The sequence below is a fragment of the Schistocerca piceifrons genome, chromosome 4 (genome assembly GCF_021461385.2).
Source record: "Schistocerca piceifrons isolate TAMUIC-IGC-003096 chromosome 4, iqSchPice1.1, whole genome shotgun sequence".
Classification (NCBI taxonomy): domain Eukaryota; kingdom Metazoa; phylum Arthropoda; class Insecta; order Orthoptera; family Acrididae; genus Schistocerca; species Schistocerca piceifrons.
Window position 1 is genome coordinate 632619591 of NC_060141.1, and position 23236 is coordinate 632642826.

General features: G+C 42.4%; 1 protein-coding gene across 1 annotated transcript in view; it reads left to right on the forward strand.

The window, feature by feature from the left end:
* LOC124795259 (transmembrane protease serine 13-like) overlaps positions 1–23236 on the forward strand; it is a 161604-nt gene that overhangs the window by 66174 nt on the left and 72194 nt on the right. The window contains exon 3 of the mRNA XM_047259203.1: positions 1640–1845. Coding sequence (XP_047115159.1) covers positions 1640–1845 — 206 coding nt within the window. The remainder of the gene's footprint in view (positions 1–1639; positions 1846–23236) is intronic.

The window sequence follows — 23236 nt, forward strand, 5'->3', positions numbered from 1 at the left end:
ACTTCAGTCCATTTTCTGTGTGTAGTTTTTTAGTGGCAAGAAAGAGAGAATAGTGTCATAGAAAAAATCTCAAATGCGCCTGTAGTGTTGTAAAAGAATTGTACCACCAATTAAAAAATATACAAAACAAAATACATCACTTATGTTGCTGTGGCGCCATAAAAAAGTGGGAAATTGTTACCCACATTCGGGGCTACTTTGACCTACTGAGTCATTTCTTCACGAAAAAGTGATGATGGGACAAAGGAAACTCAACGAATATTTTTAGAGTAGACATTCAGGAGCATGAGGAACAAATAAAATACTAAATTTTGAATGCAAGGACAGGAAATATTAAACTTTATTCAGAAAGTGACACGGTAATATACAAATGTAGTACATTTCATCAACTGACTAATTAATCTTCAAATTACATACTACACTACGGTAACTATATGCAAAATTGAATATCTAATACGTTAAGAATATTGTATAGTACGTATATGAGCCTCATTACGCAAATTACTGAAGCTCCAGCACTTGAAAGTAGCCATGTTTTGTTAGTCGTAATGGACTGATGATTCTTATTAAATCGTACCAAGGATAAGGTAGTTTACCTTTTTCTTCTGACCGTTTGCGAGAGGACTTATTTCTTTCCCATGCAACTCTCCAGTTTTCTTTGTCTCCCTCATCAATCACCACAGTCGAATTCCGGAAGATTCTTTTTATCATACAAAACTATGTCCTATTACCCAGTCACTAATTTATCTTTCAATATTTTGTCGTTCTGGACATCATCTTACACATCAGAGAAACTTTCAGAATCACCATTGTCACCACTTCGTCATCTTATTAGGATTACTTTCACCCGGGATAAAGTAATACAATATTTTGCAAAAATGTTCACCATTACACACATGTGTTAAATGTGTTGCCTAAACTGAAATTCACAAAAATGTTAGTTTCTCTCCCTTGCCTAATACAGACAGGTCGCAAGACTACACTCACTGTATCTTCAGCTGAACTGATGTAAAATACAGAGGTAGAATTTATTGGGATGTAATAGCTGTGAAAATATTCATGATCAACACTGAGTCCAGTGCTGTCAACACGATATTATTTCATGGAACTCACAGCCTTCTATTCATTATTGGTCCGCAGCTCGTGGTCGTGCGGTAGCGTACTCGCTTCCCGTTCCCGGGTTCGATTCCCGGCGGGGTCAGGGATTTTCTCTGCCTCGTGATGACTGGCTGTTGTGTGATGTCCTTAGGTTAGTTACGTTTAAGTAGTTCTATGTTCTAGGGAACTGATGACCATAGATGTTAAGTCCCATAGTGCTCAGAGCCATTTGAACCATTCATTATTGACACATTGTAAATGCATACTGCCTTGTTTACGCAATGCTTCTTACGTAATATTAGCGAGAAAAAAATTTAAACCCTTTTCCTGTCAGTGGGCTAAAGTTACCTGCAGAGGGTCAAAGTAACTCCAGCTTACAGTATTCTCATGACGTCACGTTTGGCTATTTACATAACTTAAAGCGGCTTGATAAGGAATTAAGTCATTATATCCTCATTTTCCAACAAAAGTTACTTAAATACATCAGGTGTTCTTTGTAGATCCATTAACTCAGTGTTTGGGCTAAAATCTCTCGTTGCAGACTGGAAGGTGTTCCCGACGACAAGAAGTATAAGGTCGCGCTGGGGATGTCCAACCAGTGCGTCAACCAGAACACGAGGAAGATCTACGACGTGGCCCGCGCGGACGTTCACGAGCGCTACACTTCGGCAGGGAACGACTACGACATCGCCCTGCTCACACTCAAGCAGCCCGCGCATTTCATGCCGCTCTGTCCTCCGTGGGAAGGTCAGTACCCGCCGCTGTTGCCAATAAGTCTGTTACCTTACACCTGATCCAAAGTATCCCGACAGCCCTAAGCAACTGACCTATGGAACTGATCACTAGGTGCCGTGAGAGGCAGACCAGCCAGAAAAAAAGAACGAGCAAGGTGGCGCAGTGGCAAGCACACTGGACTCGCATTCGGTTCAAATCCTCGTCCGACCATCCTCATTTAGATTTTTCGTGATTTTCCCAGATTGCTCCAGGCAAATTGCGAGTGGTTCCTTTGAAAATTGCGTGGCTGATTTCCTTCCCCACAGCGTCCCAATCCGAGCTTGTGCTCCTTCTCTAACACCGCGCTGTCGACGGGATGTTAAACCCCAGTCTTTCTTCCGCCAGTATAAATGATAGCAGGAACTATCCTGCTGTCAGGGGAGAAGCAGTAACAGCAGAATGCGACTGTCATGTGGTCTCAGTGATTTATAACGTGAATTAGTAGCTGGATGTCACCTGAGTAACAAAAGCATCAGGCACAGTTCAACCATTATAAAGCAGTCCAATCGAATGTTAATGATGTGAGTGTGAAGTGGAAACGTGAAGGAACAACCACAGATAACCACGATCAGGCTGACATCGTGCACTGCCCGACAGAGACTGTCGTTCGTTGCTGAGGGTGCTTTTAAAATGTCGTATCAAATCACCGGAAGGCATTACTCGTTAGTTCCAAAGTGCTTCCACCATTGCAGCTAACACTACGAATGGTCGAGTAGCTTCTCATAAGCAACACATTTCGTACTCAAAAATGAGAAATGGATCACGCTGTACCCTGTGGCAATCCGATGGCAGAATTTGCGTTTACCTGCCATTATCTCTAGTACTAGCCAGTATCCCTAGTACCTGGATATTAAGAGCTCAGATGGAAACCCAGTTCTAAGCAAAGAAGGGAAAGCAGAAAGGTGGAAGGAGTATATAGAGGGTCTAAACAAGGGCGATGTACTTGAGGGAAATATTATGGAAATGGAAGAGGATGTAGATGAAGATGAAATAGGAATACGCCGCTGCGTGAAGAGTTTGACAAAGCACTGAAAGAAATGAGTCGAAACAAGGCCCCGGGAGTAGACAACAGTCCATTAGAACTACTGACGGCCTTGGGAGAGCCAGGCCTAACAAAACTCTACCATCTGGTGAGCAAGATGTATGAGACAGGCGAAATACCCTCAGACTTCACGAAGAATATAATAATTCCAATCCCAAAGAAAGCAGGTGTTGACAGACGTGAAAATTACCGAACTGTCAGTTTAATAAGTCACAGCTGCAAAATACTAACGCGAATTCTTTACAGACGAATGGAAAAACTGGTAGAAGCCGACCTCGGGGAAGATCAGTTTGGATTCCGTGGAAATGTTGGAACACGTGAGGCAATACTGACCTTACGACTTATCTTAAAAGAAAGATTAAGGAAAGGCAAACCCACGTTTCTAGCATTTGTCGACTTAGAGAAAGCTTTCGACAATGTTGACTGGAATACTCTCTTTCAAATTCTGAGGGTGGTAGGGGTAAAATACAGGGAACGAATGGCTATTTACAATTTGTACAGAAACCAGATGGCAGTTATAAGAGTGGAGGGGCACGAAAGGGTGTGTGTGGTGTGTGTGTGTGTGTGTGTGTGTGTGTGGTTTGAGGTTTTCGGGCGCTAAACAGCGTGGTCATCAGCGCCCAAACGCATAGAAACAGGAACACATGCGGTGAAGGGACGAAGACGGACAGCGAACAAGGAGAACGGCTAAAGGACACAGACCTGACGCAGTTACAAATCCTCACATACAGAGGCAAAACAAGAGGAGAAGAAGCGCACTAAAAAAGGAAGGAAACACAAGGAAAAGAGAACAGAAATCGAAGTGAAACAAGTAGGTAATCGTGACTGGCGGACCTCTTACCTAAGCAGTGGTTGGGAAGGGAGTGATACAGGGTTGTAGTCTCTCCCCGATGTTATTCAATCTGTATACTGAGCAAGCAGTAAAGGAAACAAAAGAAAAATTCGGAGTAGGTATTAAAATCCATGGAGAAGAAATAAAAACTTTGAGGTTCGTCGATGACATTGTAATTCTGTCAGAGACAGCAAAGGACTTGGAAGAGCAGTTGAACGCAATGGACAGTGTCTTGAAAGGAGGATATAAGATGAACATCAACAAAAGCCAAACGAGGATCATGGAATGTAGTCTAATTACGTCGGGTGATTCTGAGGGAATTAGATTAGGAAATGAGACACTTAAAGTAGTAAAGGAGTTTTGCTATTTGGGGAGCAAAATAACTGATGATGGTCGAAGTGGAGAGGATATAAAATGTAGACTGGCAATGGCAAGGAAAGCGTTTCTGAAGAAGAGAAATTTGTTAACATCGAGTATAGATTTAAGCGTCAGGAAGTCGTTTCTGAAAGTATTTGTATGGAGTGTAGCCATGTATGGAAGTGAAACATGGACGATAAATAGTTTGGACAAGAAGAGAATAGAAGTTTTCGAAATGTGGTGCTACAGAAGAATGCTTAAGATTAGATGGATAGATCACATAACTTATGAGGAGGTATTGAACAGAATTGGGGAGAAGAGGAGCTTGTGGCGCAACTTGACTAGAAGAAGGGATCGGTTGGTAGGACATGTTCTGAGGCATCAAGGGATCGTCAATTTAGTATTGAAGGGCAGCGTGGAGGGTAAAAATAGAGAGGGAGACCAAGAGATGAATACACTAAGCAGATTCAGGAGGATTTAGGCTGCAGTATGTACTGGGAGATGAAGCAGCTTGCACAGGATAGGGTAGCATCGAGAGCTGCATCAAACCAGATTCAGGACTGAAGACCAAAACAACAACAAATCTCTAGTACCAACAGTGAAGAACGGGGAAGGATATGTTATGGTGCTGCGGTTTTGGAATGCTCTACTCACAATACTCCAAATGCTCTCAATTGGGGAGGGATCCTGGGACCTTGCTGGCCAAGGTAGGGTTTGGCAAGCACGAAGACGACCAGTAAAAACTCTCGCCGACATGAAAGTGCGCTGTCCTGTAAAGGTGTTGTGCATGACAACCAATGCTGTCTGATCTGTTATGAAATGGAATGGCACCCCAGACTGCCACTCCCCATTGTCGGGCAGTATGACGGACGACAGTCGGCTTGGTATTCCATCGTTGCCAGGAGCGTCTCGAGACACGTTTTCGCTGGTCATCGGGGCTCAGTTTTAAGCGTAACTCATAACTCAAGAGAACTGTACTCCAGTCAATGAGATTCCAGGCCGAAGACATGTCTGGAGACGATCTGGACAGCTGCGAGAGTTTTTACTGATTTTCATCATGCTTCCCAAAACCTACCTTGACCAGCAAGGTCACCGAATCTCTCACCCACTGAGCACGTCCAGAGAATTTTGGCCAGTGCCCTCCAACCATTTCGAGATTTTTAGTATCTAACGCGCCAGCTGGACAGAATTTGCCACGAAGTCCCTCAGAAAGACACCCAGTAACTCCATCAATCAATGCCAAACCGAATAACTGATGCATAAGGCCAGAGGTAGGCCAAAGCGATAGTGACCTGCTCAATCAGTGAAGCACTTTTTTTGAATAAATCATGGAATTGTTTGGAAACTGTAATTACTTGTTTTTCTGTTCATGTACGACGTGCGACAATAAAGTAATGAGACTGATGTGAAAAAAATGTTGCTTACCGTTTTAGTCAAGTTTAGTGTTGTCTCCTTCAAAGTAGTTCCCTTCTGATTGCACACACTTTTTCCAGCTCCTCTGCCATTGATGGTAACATTTCTGGAACTCATCTTCTGTAATATCCTCCAAGACCCGCGTCACAGCTTTTTGGACATCTCGTGTTGTTTGATAATGGTGTCCCTTGACCAGCGTTTTGACTCATGGAAATAGAAAAAAGTCGCATGGAGCGATATCTGGTGAATAAGATGGCTGTGGTAGTACTGAAATTTGTTTTAAGATTAAAAATTGCTGTACTGACAGAGCATCATGGGATGGTGCATTATCGTGATGCAGAATCCAGTTATCAGCAATGTTGGCACGGACACGAACAACTCTTTTACGAAGTCCTTCTAAAATTTCTTTTTAGTAATATTGGTTAACTGTTTGTCCAGGAGGCACCCAATCTTTATGAACAATTCCCTTGGAATCAAAGAGCTTGATGGTCGTCCACTGCGGTCTTCATCTTCAACATTCGTTCTGCCTTCACTAGACATTTTATGCCAATGAGAAACTTTAGCTCCTGACATAACCTCCTCTCCAAAAGCCTTCTGAAGCTTATCATAAGTTGTCGCCGCGTTTTCACCCAACTTAACGCAAAAAGAAATGCCATACCCTTGCACAATATTATGCGGTTCCATTTCCATGACGAGAGACACAAACATGTGTTAACTTATTATAGCACAACTCACGACTGAGCAGTTGCATCGATGTGCCACTTGGATTAGAAGCAGCTTATAGACCAAGGTCAAAGATATTGTGCCTACACAAGCCTGCAGGGTTGCCACATCTTGCAAAGAAAATCAGTCTCATTACTTTATTGTCGCACCTAGTACACCACATTTACCGATTTCCTTCCCATTTGGGTAATTCCTTCATGGTGCATTTTTTGTCTTAGAGTGTATTAATAAAGTGAAGATGTTGGTATAGAATATTAATTTAAAGCCCTGTCGATAACGAGGAAATCAGAGATGGAACGCAAGCACGGGTAGAAGGAAATCGGATTTGCCCCTTGCGAAGGAACCACTGGGAAATAAGATGGGGTTTAACGTCCCGTCGACATCGAGTTCTTTAGGCACGGAACACAAACTCGGATTGTCAAGGATGGAGAAGAAACTCGGCCATGGCCTTTCAAAGGAACCATCCCGGCATCTGCATGGAGCGATTTAGCGAAATTAAAGAAAACTAAAATCAGGATGGTCCGACGCGCATTTCAACCGTCGTCTTCCCAAGTGCGAGTCGAGTATGCTAAACACTGTGCCACCTCGCTCGGTGGAACCGTTAGGGTAACTGATATAAATGATGTAGGGAACCAAGGAAAACATAAAACAGGATGGAATTCGAACGGCCGTCGTTCCGGATACGAATCCCGAGTGTCTCTCCACAGCACTACATCAGTGTGCATTCGACACTTTTGTAAATGGTCTTGAGAATTTCATCTTATTGATTCCAGTAGAGAAGTATATTTAAAACACTTCATTTTGGTGGTGGCTAAGTCAAGATAAGGAACGATTCTGAAACCTAGCTCACCAACTTTCGTCATCGTGACAGCTGCTTTGTCGCCAATAGTGTTGCACTCTAGAAAGACAGTTTCTTGCTTTCGGTTATATCCCAATGAACTATTGATTCAGATGCAACAATAACGTATCATAACTATGCCCACTTCTGGATTTGCTTTTCGCCAAGGTAAACTTTTTTCTTACGTTATCAGTCTTAAACTACAAGGAGCGGATGAAAAACTTGTACTGAACACAGATCGATGGATGGAGTACATAGACAGCATATGCGATGAAGAGGAACTATCACCAAGAGTGAAAATGGAAGAAGAGAAAATTGATGTAGGGGAAATATATACTCAGGTGACAAGTCATGGGATAGCGATATCCACGTACACAGATGATGGTAGTATCACGTACACATGTTATAAGAGGCCAGTGCATTGGCGGAGTTATCATTTGTACTCAGGTGATTCGTGTGAAAAGGTTTCCAACGTTGCCGTGGCCGCACGACGGTAGTTAACAGGCTTTGTAGACGGACTGGTAGTTGGAGCTAGATGCATGGGACACTCCATTTCGAAAATCATTAGGTAATTCAATATTCTGAGACCCACAGTGTCAAGACTGTGCCAATGTTACCAGATTTCAGGCATTACCTCTCACCATAAGCAACGCAGTGGCCGACGGCCGTCAATAAACTACCGAGCGTAACGGCGTCTGCGTGAGTTGTCAGTGGTAACAGAAGAGAAACAATGCGCGAAATAATGGCAGAAGTCAATGTGGGATGAAAGACGAACTTATCCTTTAGGACAGTGCACCGAAATTAGGCGTTACTGGGCTGCAGCAGCATATGACCGACGCGAGGGTTTTTGCTAACAGCATGATATCGCCTGCAGCGCGTCTTATGGATTCGTAACCATATCGGTTGGACCATACACGACTGGAAAATCGTGGCTTGGTGAGATGAGTTCCGATTCCAGTTGGTAAGAGCTACAGGTAGGGTTCGAGTGTGGCGCAGACCCCACGAAACCATGGATCCACGTTGTCAACAAGGCACTGTCCAAATTGGTGGTAGCTCCATAATGGTGTGGGTTGTGTTTACACATGAAATGGACTGGATCCTCTGGTCCAAGATCCTCTGGTCCAACTGAAACAATCACTGACTGCAAATGGTTATATTCGGCTACCTGGAGACCAACGGCCATTCATGGATTTTATGTTCTGAAACAACGATGGAATTTTATGAATGCTAATGCGCCATGTGACTGGGCAACAACTGTTCGCGATTGTTTGAAGAACATTCTGGACAGTTAGAGTGAATGATTTGTCCATCCAGATCGTACAACATGAATCCCATCGAACATTTATGCGACATAATCGAGAGGTCAGTTCGTGCAGAAAATCCTGCACTGGCAACACTCTCGCAGTTATGGACGGCTATAGAGGCGGCATGGCTCAGTATTTCTACAGGGGACTTCCAACGACTTGTTGAGCCCATACCACGCCGAGCTGCTGCAATACGCCATGCAAAAGGATGCCAGACACGGTGTTAGGATGTATCCCATCAGCTTCATCACCTCAGTGTTGATTTTCAACTAATACGGTCTTACTTTGACAGGGTACTGAGTGACTTATGCTCAAACAGGTCAACAGGAATCCATGACATCCCGTTGGTGTTATTCAAACGGTTCAAATGGCTCTGAGCGCTATGGGACTTAACATCTGAGGTCATCAGTCCCCTAGAACTTAGAACTACTTAAACCTAACTAACCTAAGGACATCACACACATCCATGCCCGAGGCAGGATTCGAACCTGCGACCGTAGCGGTCGCGCAGCTCCAGACTGCAGCGCCTAGAACCGCTCGGCCACTCCAGCCGGCGCTGGTGTTATTGAAATCCGTAGATGATTTAGGAAGTAGAAGGCTACTCGAGTGGGATCAAAGTCTATGAAAAAGGTGATTTACCATCGGATATCCAGAAAAACATTACCACAATTTTACCAAAGAAGAAATGGGCCGATAGTTACGAAACTGTGGGGTGATAAATCTGACAAGTCATACATTTTAACTGCTCATCGGAATAAAATAATAGAAAGAAAAATTAACAACATGCCGAAGAAAAGTTACTTGAAACAGTTCTACCATTGCAGATTGAAAAAGTATCAGTTGACATAGAGAAAGACTTCGACAATGTAAAATGGAATAAGATCTTCACGATGCTTAGATGGCACTGAAGTATAGACAATAATAACCTACGACGCCCACAAGATCCAAAGATTAGTAATGGAGAAATGAAGGAAGACAAGTTTATATTAAGTAAGCTGTAAGGCACAGCTGCTGCTAATCGCCACCACTGTTCAATTTGTGCATCGATGAAAGAGTAAAGTAAACTAACAGAACATTTGGGAGCAAAAATAGAAGTTCAAGTGGAACACATGTCTGCGTTGAGGTTCACAGGGGACATGACCTTCTGGTCGGATGTAAGGAAACTTTGTTACACGGAAGATGACTTAGAATAAACAGAGCATGGCCGAAGTTGATGGAGAGTAGTAGGAGAATAAAGAATTGTTTAACGTCAGGAAACGAACGAGAGGTGCAAGAACATACTGTCTGTTGCAGAGCAATCCTATTTCTGGGTGCACTAATAAATTTTCGAAGCTAGTGCTCAACACAAATGAAGAACCAAGTCCAACTAAGACCGTAATCTAGCACGCAAAAAGTGCCAGTGTTGCAAAAGCAGGGCAACGCCTGTAGGTCACTGCTACACGAGTCATAGCAAGGAGCACAAACGGTGTAGTATGAAGGCACCCGAATTCTACAACACGGAGCAGTAACATACAACATCCAGTCCCCGCCACTCCGAAGCATGCCAATACTGATGTCGAATGAAGAGGCAGGAGAAACGGTTCGTACTTTAGACATCACGGTGAGGAAAGCATCACTGACACCTCTGTTTAAATGAGAGCAAGTGGCTGCGTAACCTGCTACAATGACGCGAGATCCAGCTTGAAATGCCTCTGTTCCGAACAGCTCGTCATTAGTGTGTCTGTTTCATTAGTGTGTCTGTTCATTCCGATCCCTACTGAATCAAAGTTTCACCAGGTTAGGGGGCTGCTGGCGAACCGTGATGTGCTGCTTGAAGCCTGTCTGAAGACTTCTACTACTAGACCACAGCCTGACAGCTGTGGGTGGACTTCGTCGCCGCACGCCGTCGCTCCCGATTGGTCGCAGCCTTGACTATTAGAAGATGCAGACCTATAGGGTGTAACACCTACAGCGCCTCTCGGTGTTGAAAAAACAAAAATAGCTCCCAAATTAGCTCCCATGTCCTTAAAATATCAATTCACAAAATGACCCAAGTCCCTCCACAAGTAGTAATTACGAAAAATAAATAAAAAACAAATAGAGGTAAATATCTAGTATAGAAAGCAAAAGAAAGGAAAAGGAAACTTTGATTATAAATTTTAGATACATGGGAAGGGGGAAAACAGTAAAAAATATTAAAATATTAGTTATTCCAATACGTAAGAAAATCAATATTATAGTCATAGAACGTACGTCTGGGACACCAAAGATAGTGTTTATCAAAGTATAAATAGCCATACGCTGTAATTACGATACTCCAGTCTCTAGTCTGTTCTAGTTCGGAAGTTATCTAGGATGTACAGCTTTAGAGAACAACAACTGGGAATTTATTAAACGAGGATCAAGAATAGATCGTGACGAGATTGTTTTTGAGGATTGTCAATTCAAGACTTTAATTTGGTCATTTATCAAATTAGATAAACGGGAAAGCGAATAGTAATCTCTTTGGCTTTAATGTCAATTCGTGTGAATATTTAAACGCTTTACTGAATTGAGAATTTTAACCGGATTAGGACTTTGAATTATGATAGTGGGAAACTTTAACTTCACGGGACTAGTGATCATAGTTAATGACAGTTTGCGGATATTAAATAGAAATAACTTATTTACCGACAGTGACAGGATATTATCAAGCATCTCTGATGCTAACTTCTTTGAATGAGATCGTACGAGTGAACCTATTTATTAATAATTCTTGTCAATAAACTGACGTTGTTAATTTGAAACATAATACAAGTCTTGAACATTAATTGAACTTAGATTAATAAACGTTAAGGTTACGTGATCTATGGCAAGAACAAACAAGCGATTCGTAACTAAAACAATTGAACGAAAGGTTAAAGTATCATCGTCTGTAAACATTGGTAGTAAAGCTACTAAAGATTTTTTTGTCTCTCAGAGTTGGGAAGACTATACGTGTAGTGACCCACGTTTAACATTGGGTTTTAAAAGTAATCAAACTGATACTAAGTCGGGACAATATTAAATAAAAGTAAAACCCTTCAATGACAGTCAATTTGTAAAATATGAAATCAAACTTTCACCTATTAGACGAAAACAGAAAAAGGGCTGCTACAAGGGTCTTGTTTTGGTGAAGGGCCTAGCCCACCTACTACAAGCTGCCGTCTACTGCTTGCTGGGTGGGCACTTGAGTGCCGCCTCGCAGGCTGTACGTGTACCGCCTTCCTGGCTGTATGCTGTGTGTGGCCGAGGGAGCCCAGGACTTCCGGCTTCACGACAAACGCCATTCGGACGATGTTGTGGGCACAGGTCTAACCTCTAGTCTCTCGTCGAGCGCACCGAGGCCTTAGAGTTCACCGCGGCGCGTTCGTATGCCGACACACAGGGTCCCTTTGCCGCCCCCTCGCTGCTTCGCTGTCTGATCTGCCACAAAACTATCCAAGTTGTTTGGGTGCTGGGGCCAGCATTTCTCATTGACGCCTGGGCGAACAGCCCGGCCTGTTTCCTGAACAGCGGGGAAAATAATATTCATTGAGCCGGCCGGAGTTGCCGATCGGTTCTAGGCGCTACAGTCTGGAACCGAGCGACCGCTACGGTCGCAGGTTCGAATCCTGCCTCGGGCATGGATGTGTGTGATGTCCTTAGATTAGTTAGGTTCAATTAGTTCTAAGCTCTAGGCGACTGATGACCTCAGAAGTTAAGTGGCATAGTGTTCAGAGCCATTTGAGCCAATTCATTGTAGTAAACACTTTAATAAAATGTTATTTAAGAAACCTCTGTCTCTCTGGCGTCTTCGGACGTAAGGCTGAAAGACTCACCAGTCCTCGGGGCCCGGCCTCTGTTGCATTGGGACGTCACCGCTTCACCTGTCCAACCTCGATACCCACTGACATCTTGACCTGAGACGTAACCTTGACAGATCTAAGATACAAGACCACTCAGAATGGCGTAAGCAAGGAAGATAGAAGCAGACTGGTACAGTTGCAGAAAGCTGTCTTCAATAAAAGAGCTCTACTGATGTATATTGACATGGAGTTGAGGAACAAGTTCCTAGATTTGTACGTCTGGAACACAGCATCGTATGGACGTGCATCACGGACTACTGGGAGCGCAGAGAAGGAGAAACTAGAAGCATTTAAAATGAGGTTGAGCCGTGGCGCCATTGAGTTAGTAGACTCTTCTGTCTGGCTCAGGTGTAGAGTCGACTATCCCTCTTGCGCCCCAATTGCCAATATCTATGAGGAAGAGTTGGTATCATATACAGGACATAAAATCCCGTCTGAGGCCTGCGATCATTTTTATGTTAATAATTGGCAACCAATGCATTGGTTGCCAATTATTAATTTAGAGTTAGTGTCTATGGGTTGTGTCCTTAGAAGGTCTTTGTTTGCCGATGGGATTCGCTGGTCCGAGAGAGAGGCACGAAGTTTGGGGATTGGCGGTAGCGTCGCGACAAGAGGTAGTGACGAGGTCCGAGCGGACGAAACCACTTGCTGGGCAAAGAGGGCCTGCGCGGAGCGGGGATACCGGAGTACTTCACCGGGGTCAGCGTCGACTACAAGCAGCAGGCCGACATCCCGTCGGTTGGTTGGCGACATTCGTGTCGGGCGACCGCTCGTGGCCTGGCTGCCCTCCTCTATCTGGCTTTCATCGCCACCACTCAGTAACCACTGCGACGCACCGTCAATCCATGGAACTGCTTGCTGATAAAGGGGAGTAACATTCTGTAAACCCCGTGGTGATTTGTTTCATCGTCTACCTGCCTTCATTATTTTCTGGTTTGTACCCGACCCTCACAGTTTTACTCGGTCAACTATCTGGTCGTAAATATAGGCCGTAGTATTATACCAAGACACTACATGTCGTTTGAAAATTTGTTCCGCTATTATATTTCCTTTCCTTTCTGGTTCGTACCCGATCATTTATATTCTAATGAATCAGCTCCTGGTTGTAAATACAGCTGGAACAATTGTACTAAGGCACAGGTTGCCGTTAAACAAAAGAGGAACCTTGTAGTTAGATTTAGATGTTAACCGGTTCAATTCTTTGATTGTAATTTAAAGTTAGATATAGTGGGAATTAGTGAAGTTCGGTGGCAGGAGGAACAAGACTTCTGGTCAGGTGACTACAGGGTTATAAACACAAAGTCCAATAGGGGTAATGCAGGAGTAGGTTTAATAATGAATAGGAAAACAGCAATGCGGATAAGCTACTACAAACAGCATAGTGAACGCATTATTGTGGCCAAGATAGATACGAAGCCCACACCTACTACAGTAGTACAAGTTTATATGCCAACTAGCTCTGCAGATGACGAAGAAATTGAAGAAATGTATGATGAAATAAAAGAAATTATTCAGATAGTGAAGGGAGACGAAAATTTAATAGTCATGGGTGACTGGAATTCGAGTGTAGGAAAAGGGAGAGAAGTAAACGTAGTAGGTGAATATGGATTGGGGCTAAGAAATGAAAGAGGAAGCCGCCTGATAGAATTTTGCACAGAGCACAACTTAATCATAACTAACACTTGGTTTAAGAATCATGATAGAAGGTTGTATACATGGAAGAACCCTGGAGATACTAAAAGGTATCAGATAGATTATATAATGGTAAGACAGAGATTTAGGAACCAGGTTTTAAATTGTAAGACGTTTCCAGGGGCGGATGTGGACTCTGACCACAATCTATTGGTTATGACCTGTAGATTAAAGCTGAAGAAACTGCAAAAAGGTGGGAATTTAAGGAGATGGGACCTGGATAAACTGAAAGAACCAGAGGTTGTACAGAGTTTCAGGGAGAGCATAAGGGAACAATTAAGAGGAATGGGGGAAAGAAATACAGTAGAAGAAGAATGGGTAGCTCTGAGGGATGAAGTAGTGAAGGCAGCAGAGGATCAAGTAGGTAAAAAGAAGAGGGTTAGTAGAAATCCTTGGGTAACAGAAGAAATATTGAATTTAATTGATGAAAGGAGAAAATATAAAAATGCAGTAAATGAAGCAGGCAAAAAGGAATACAAACGTCTCAAAAATGAGATCGACAGGAAGTGCAAAATGGCTAAGCAGCGATGGCTAGAGGACAAATGTAAGGATGTAGAGGATTATCTCACTAGGGGTAAGATAGATACTGCCTACAGGAAAATTAAAGAGACCTTTGGAGATAAGAGAACCACATGTATGAACATCAAGAGCTCAGATGGAAACCCAGTTCTAAGCAAAGAAGGGAAAGCAGAAAGGTGGAAGGAGTATATAGAGGGTCTATACAAGGGCGATGCACTTGAGGACAATATTATGGAAATGGAAGAGGATGTAGATGAAGATGAAATGGGAGATACGATACTGCGTGAAGAGTTTGACAGAGCACTGAAGGACCTGAGTCGAAACAAGGCCCCCGGGGTAGACAACATTCCATTGGAACTACTGACGGCCTTGGGAGGCCAGTCCTGACAAAACTCTACCATCTGGTGAGCGAGATGTATGAAACAGGTGAAATACCCTCAGACTTCAAGAAGAATATAATAATTCCAATCCCAAAGAAAGCAGGTGTTGACAGATGTGAAAATTACCGAACAATCAGTTTAATAAGCCACAGCTGCAAAGTACTAACACGAATTCTTTACAGACGAATGGAAAACCTAGTAGAAGCTGACCTCGGGGAAGATCAGTATGGATTCCGTAGAAATACTGGAACACGTGAGGCAATACTGACCTTACGACTTATCTTAGAAGAAAGATTAAGGAAAGGCAAACATACGTTTCTAGCATTTGTAGACTTAGAGAAAGCTTTTGACAATGTTGACTGGAATACTCTCTTTCAAATTCTAAAGGTGGCAGGGGTAAAATACAGGGAGCGAAAGGCTATTTACAACTTGTACAGAAACCAGATGGCAGTTATAAGAGTTGAGGGACATGAAAGGGAAGCAGTGGTTGGGAAGGGAGTAAGACAGGGTTGTAGCCTCTCCCCAATGTTATTCAATCTCTATATTGAGCAAGCAGTAAAGGAAACAAAAGAAAAATTTGGAGTAGGTATTAAAATCCATGGAGAAGAAATAAAAACTTTGAGGTTCGCCGATGACATTGTAATTCTGGCAGAGACAGCAATGGACTTGGAAGAGCAGTTGAACGGAATGGAAGGTGTCTTGAAGGGAGGATATAAGATGAACATCAACAAAAGCAAAACGAGGATAATGGAATGTAGTCGAGTTAAGTCGGGTGATGCTGAGGGTATTAGATTAGGAAATGAGACACTTAAAGTAGTAAAGGAGTTTTGCTATTTGGGGAGCAAAATAACTGATGATGGTCGAAGTAGAGAGGATATAAAATGTAGACTGGCAATGGCAAGGAAAGCGTTTCTGAAGAAGAGAAATTCGTTAACATCCAGTATTGATTTAAGTGTCAGGAAGTTATTTCTGAAAGTATTTGTATGGAGTGTAGCCATGTATGGAAGTGAAACATGGACGATAAACAGTTTGGACAAGAAGAGAATAGAAGCTTTTGAAATGTGGTGCTACAGAAGAATGCTGAAGATTAGATGGGTAGATCACATAACTAATGAGGAAGTATTGAATAGGATTGGGGAGAAGAGAAGTTTGTGGCTCAACTTGACCAGAAGAAGGGATCGGTTGGTAGGACATGTTCTGAGGCATCAAGGGATCACTAATTTAGTATTGGAGGGCAGCGTGGAGGGTAAAAATCATAGGGGGAGACCAAGAGATGAATACACTAAGCAGATTCAGAATGATGTAGGTTGCAGTAGGTACTGGGAGATGAAGAAGCTTGCACAGGATAGAGTAGCATGGAGAGCTGCATCAAACCAGTCTCAGGACTGGAGACCACAACAACAACAACAACAATTGCATTTCTCAGCCATCAGTTATAATCTGAACAACCTGTTGTACTAAGCTCTTCGTTTCTGTGTTTCAAAGACCGGGTAATTATTGGTGTATTTTAGCTGGACCTTGTGGTTCCGACGACTGAGTTCTCTTGTAATAAACGTTCACAAGTAATGTTTTAAGACATTCAGGGCGATCTTAATAACTAACAGTCAGTTTAACATTGAAAATATTAACAGCCAGCTGTCACCAGGGCATTAGTCAAAATAAAATTGTCAGAAGGGACGGGTTGGGATCCAGTCGCACCTCGGTTGCCGATTGAAATTAAGAGGTTGGTTGTTTTGAAGTAAGCTTTATCATTGTCATGTTGTTTCCTAATCTGTTTAACCTTTAAGCACAGATGCGCATAATAACGCAGAACCTTTCGACATACAGCTTTCAAATTAAAAGTTACGTCATCTGTTTTGGGTACCTGAATCACTCTTGTCATCAATGGCGATTATTTAGTTTTCATGTATTGCAGAAGAACATTTGATAAGACAGACTGTGTCCAGTGCGGTAGTAAACACCGCTGTTTCACCCGGTAACTGGCGGGCTGCAGGCCCGGCCGTCTTGTAATCATTGTTATATTGTTTACTGTTTTTCAATATAGCACTCAGATTTCTTTTGCAAAAGCTTATTCAATTTAAGGTTTAATGTCCAAAGAATTGGAAAATTTGTACATTTTGTTAAAGAAAATTTTATGGTTATTTTTAAATAAAGAGGTTGTGTGAGACTAAAGTGATATTGGTGGGTCCTCCCATCCACATCTTCCTTAATTCCAGTAAGTATCACGTATCAGAGGTGCTGTCGAAGAGAGACAAAATACGGAATGAATATTTACTAATAGGAACAGGTGTAGAAAGAAGTTTATGAAAAGACCATGATCAGGGAACGGACACGTTAATAAGACATTTGCAACAGGATCCAGGAATAATTAACCTCTCACTGGAAGGACCAATAGATGGGAAAAATAATGGAGGCACACTAAGACTACAACATACGAAACGGTATATTTGCAGAGGCTTGTGGGAGAATAGTCCTAACACACACATCAAAAAAAGTTTTGCATCACCTAGGTTGCGAGAGTTCCGGAACCCGTACAGGAAATTAGAAGAGAGGTCAACATAAACAGCATTTTCCCCCTTTTTATTGCTCATGGACACCACACATTGTCGTACCACCACACAGCGAGACCTACAGAGGTGGTCGTCCAGATTGCTGTACACACCGGTACCTCTAATACCCAGTAGCACGTCCTCTTGCGCTGATGCATTCCTGCTTACTATCCACTAGTCCATCAAGGCACTGTTCGTCCAGCTCGTCCCACTCCTCAACGGCGATTCGGCGTTTATCCCTCAGAGTGGTTGATGTGTCACGTCGCCCGTAAGCAACCCTTTTCTATCACAGGCATGTTCGATGGGGTTCATGTCTGGAGAACATGCTGGCCACTCTAGTCGAACGATGTCGTTATCCTGAAGGAAGTCAGTCACAATATGTGAACGATGGAGGCGCGAATTGTCGTCCATGAAGACGAATGCGTCGCCAATATGCTGCCGAAATGGTTGCACTATCGGTCGGAGGATGGCATTCTCGTATCGTACAGCCTTTACGGCGCCTTCCATGACCACCAGGGTCGCACGTCTATCCCACATAATGCCACCCAAAACAGCAGGGAACCTCCACCTTGCTGCACTCGCTGGACAGTGTGTCTAAGGCGTTCAGCCTGACCGGGTTGCCTCGAAACACGTCTCCGACGGTTGTCTGGTTGAAGGCATACGCCACACTCATCGGTGAAGAGAGCGTGATGTCAATCCTCAGCGGCATACGCTGCTAGCGCACATCCTGAGGCTCAGGCGTGAACCCCATGCTGTCCGTAATCGCAGCAAGATGACAGCAGACCGTATTATTCGTTTCGGACCTCTTGATAAGTATGGAAGTGTGATTACGCATGTCAATCACATCGCGATTACGGGCACCATGGGGTTCACGCCTGAGCCTCAGGACGTGCGCTAGCAGCGTATGTCGGGTGTTTCAAGCGTCAACTTCGCGTCTAAATATCTCGGGATGTAATGGGAATATTGCGATGCAATCAACGCCATTGTGTATGTTCTTTGTCATGCTATGGATTGCTGAAGAAAAAATATAGGAGGTCCATTAAAAAAAACATAAGTTTGCGTTAAAAAACACATATGCTTTCGTTTTAGAATGTTTCCAAATATGTACATTCATGGGCCCCAGCACTACATTGATACCGGTGAAAGTCGTTTTCCAATAGCTGTTATTGTTCCAGAGATATTTTGTGTGGACAAGATAGCTGGGACACACTATATACGTATATCTTTGACTGTATGTTAAGGGTTAGTTTCCTCGTAAGTTTAACTTTTTGAGCGACCATTAGGCTTCAAAGACAATTATTATAGTTGTTATAACTATCAGTATGGGGCTTGTCAGAAAGGCATATCTCAGTTTGAGGTTATCGAGTTATGCATTTTTGATCAATATTTTCTTTACTTGTAAGTTTCTATGCATTTCGATATTTAATATTCTAGGTGTTAATATACTTTTATGTCTACGTCTGTGTTATGTGTTACCTTGTCGTTGAGTGTGTCTGCTTCATCTCCTGTTTCTGTAGCAGTATCTGATTTTTCTGTGTCACCATTTCTGTCATTTAGTGCTAGGATTATGTATGGCCTGGGTGCAGAATTATACAGTCTCTCTGCTACGTTGCTTCTTGCAGTATTCTTGAAATTGTGTCCGCTGTCCTGTCTAGGTCTGCCTATTGATCTGGCTATCTGAGAGAGTGATACACAGGGTAATCCTACCGACAGTTTTTATGCAACCTGCAATGACTTGAAAAAAACCCACACGAGATTTTCATAATCTCTCCCTCGCTTTGTGCAAACTGTTAGTCCTAAACAAAAAAAATGAACATGGCCTTTTAGTAGGAATTTTAATGTAGTTAAATTTTGTACTGGGATATGTTTTCACCAGAGGCCTCAGTTTTCGATTTATTATAGGAAACGCTTTTGAAGGTAATTTTTGTATGTTTTTCTTGAATAACTGGAAAACTTGGGCCTCGAGCGAAAACATGTTCAAAACAAAATTTAACTATATTAAATTTCCTACGTAAAGGTCCCATTTATTTTTTCTCTAGGACTAACAGTTCGCGCGTAGTGTTTGAAAGAATATGAAAATCGGGCAAGTGGTATTTGAAGGCGTTGCAGCAACTGAATCGCCCTCTGTATTATTGAGTCTCGTCATTTGTCGTTTGACCGGTGTTTGCGAGGCTCAGTGTAATATTGCATGTTCAGGGAATCAAATTTCCCTACATGCGCACTCTTTGCTAGTATGGGTGCTCATCTGACGTAAATGTGTTGGACAAAGCCCGGTTAAGAAATGTATAATTCCACGGTTCGGGGTATCGTGTCTTACTCCTAATCTTGCACTTACGTTAGCAAAGAATTCATATTCTCTGGCCCTTTTCGCATGTGTCCCAGTGCATTTTCCATGTCTTCACTCGCCATCTTTTAGGATGGCGTTTACCGGTGATGCCCTCTGTGACTGCTCATATTTTGTCTATAAAGCCTAACTTCATCCATTACGTTCCAGCACGGCACTTAACGACTGCTGCCGGTTGGAAAGACGCCCAGGACCATTTCAGAGATGTAGTTCTAAAGGCGTCTAATAACCGTAGGAGTGTACCCCTCTGATTGGCCTCGCATCTCTTTTGTTTGTCGGTAAAAGGAACGTATGTACCCATGCGCTTGCTGCAAAGCATATAATGGATTCAAAGACTGTACAGTGATATATTGTAATGTTTGCTGGTGGAGGTCTGAAATATCTGTCCAGTTTTTCCAGTTTCTGTAACGTTTTTCGGCCTTGTCTGAAGTACTTTGTATGTCGATCTGGAAGGAGAGTCCCTCATCAGTAGTAATTTCTAAGTATCCCGTCGTCTGTTTTCATGTTACATTTCTGTTTTCAAATTTTACCGACAGGTTTCTAACGAGTCTTCCTTTAAGTAGGCCATAAAGTGTTTCGTTTGAGGAAATTGTCAGTTTACTTTGTGTACACAAGTTCGTGACATGTTGTAAAATACCACTGGCTTTCTCCCCAAGTTGTGCTCGTGAGCTTGCCGATGCTACCATCGTACCACTAGCAGGTCGTTGTCATTGCCACGATTCCGACGGCGTAGTCAAGGCTCGCTACCGGGATGTAAAATGGGTTCTGTTGTTACATCCCAGAAGCTGTACCCGCAGATCGATCCTTGTCGGCATCCCTTAGTGGATCTTTTGACCACTTCCCTGTTGCCTGCTCGCCAGTCATTAACCCTGTGTCTACAGTAACCCCATTGACTGTGGTACAGGATGGCGTGTACCTGTGGCTCCCTAAGACGCGCAAACATCATAGACCAGTAGACGTTGTCAAATGCGCCAGTGAGTCTAGCATTATGGCAATTACATACCCCCGATTTGTGTTTTCTACTATGCAGAGAACTTGTATTATTTCGTCGTCAATTGACTTGTTTCTCTGAAATTCGTATTGATATAGGTAACCCTCATCAGCTCTCTGTGGACAGGCACTACAGACCGTAACGTTTTCTTCGGGTTTCTTTCCAGTAGGCACAGCGCGTTCCACTACCGTATTAATGAGGTCGAAGATAAGAGAAAGGCCGGACGGAGTGGCCGTGCGGTTCTAGGCGCTACAGTCTGGAACCAAGCGACCACTACGGTCGCAGGTCCGATTCCTCCCTCGGGCATGGATGTGTGCGATGTCCTTAGGTTAGTTAGGTTTAAGTAGTTCTAAGTTCTAGGCGACTGATGACCTCAGAAGTTAAGTCGTATAGTGCTCAGAGCCATTTGAACCATAAGAGAAAGAGCAGCATCGGTCGTAAATTTTTAATCTGTTTATTCCAGATTGATTTCAGTTTTTGTGTAGCCATCTTCAGCGCAGCTATATTCAAGTCGTGATGACTCATCGTAAATAAAATCGCACTTGGTATCACTTGGCACAACATTCAACAACCAGTTAAACTGTTCACCCCATAAATATAAATTGTAAGACTTAGCACACTGACATCTACGAAATTAATTCCATCAGAGATATTCACATTTCACTTTCAGTACTCTTATGGTGAGCTCATTTTGACTTTAATCAGTTCAGCGTCATGGTCAACTGACCGTTTTTGAACGACATAACTTGGAAAATAGCACACACACACACACACACACACACACACACACATGTTCTTAATAACTGTCCATAAAAGATAACAGCCGTTTAAGAAAACTAAAACTACTTATAACACCGTTAACTGACCATTTCTTTGAACAACAGAACTTGAAGACTAATACATACATATTCTCTTGATAATTGTACACTAAAAAAAGCGTAATAACCATTTAAGAAAGTGAAAAACTATTTATCAGACTTCGTCCAAAGAAAACGTGAGTCTCTTCATAAGTACGGTCTCTGATTTTACGCTTCCGTGCTTCTCATCTAAGATTTCTGCTCATGCCACATTTCAGTACACTGTACCCATAGCAAGGCGATTTATAGTACTTTCCTTTATAGATATAGTGTGATATCTAATAATTCTTAGAACTTCTGGTCCCGTGGTAATTTGTGCAGTAAACAGGACCGTATCCCCAACAGTTAAAAAAACCTGGACATACTACAGCAGTATTATCTTAAATACTAAACTAATTACCTGTACATATATGTTTTTGACTAATGTATAACAAAGACTATAAAAATATAGGTTTCCTGTTCAGTTTATCTCATTTCTCATATACATGTCATTGGCAAAAAGTTAGTACCTTCAATACTTTCTGAGTTCAGAGAACAAAATTATTACTGTTGCACAGGTAGATTTTTTTTCAGATCCGGGTGGCAGCAAAGTCCTTTATTTCCACCAGATTTAAGTGAGGCCAAAAGATAACTACCTGGGTACGATGTGTTGACGATTTTATGGAGTCCTGTAAACAATAATTGCCATTTGCTATTTCTTTTGTATACTGTAAAGATTTCGGTTGAGATTTCAGTAGTACTGCTTCTCCAAGTAAACGCTTTTGTGCATGAACTAAGTTTTTATCATGTGTGTTCTTTCTGGCTCCAGCAACAGTGGTGGGTGGAGTGAGCATATTTCGTACCTCTTCCTCCAGTGCAGGTTCTTTAGACACGCGTGAGGATGGGTTAATACGTTCGTTGATTTCTTTATGGTCAACAAGTAGTTCTGAAGGAGTGTATAGCATTCTGTAAATAGGTAAATTGTTTATAATGTTTTCAAACGGATCAATAAATTCTATCTGTAGTGTGTGTTATGTACTGGCTTAACTTCTTATAAACTGGTTGAATTCTCTAAAAATGCGTTCCACTGGATTACTTGGAAGATGATAACGGGATATCAAAATGTACTTAATATTATTGTCTTGTAAAAAATCTTCCCATTTCTGCATGTAAACATCGACGCATTGAACATGAGAAATGCGACAGGTTTGCCAACTGTTGGTATGTAATGTTTCAGAATCCTAATGATGGTAAATACTGTCATCAATCTTGTATCATACAGTTTGACGTAATTTTAAAATATATAATAAAGAGGTACTAAGTTCTTAACAGCACCCCATGCAGAAGGCTTTGGCACCTAACATAAGGGCTAACAATTTGTAGTGGCTGTGTTGGTAATATAGAGTGTAATTCCATGTAGCAGCACTTATTGGTAGGTTTTGCTTTCTGGCACAGTAGAGAAGTTTTTAATAGCTGTTCAACATACCTCCACGTATTTGGAAAGTAGCAATATAAATTCAGTTTTCTTAAACATTTCTTTGTACAGTAATGACCCGAAATATAATGTTATTTACAAGAATCATGAATGCATACAAATTAGCTGCCATTACAGACATTACATCTGTAGAAAAACACATTGTTTTGAGTGTTGTAATGCTGCAAAATTTTCTTAGGTGGGTTTTGTGTACGCAGTCTTTAT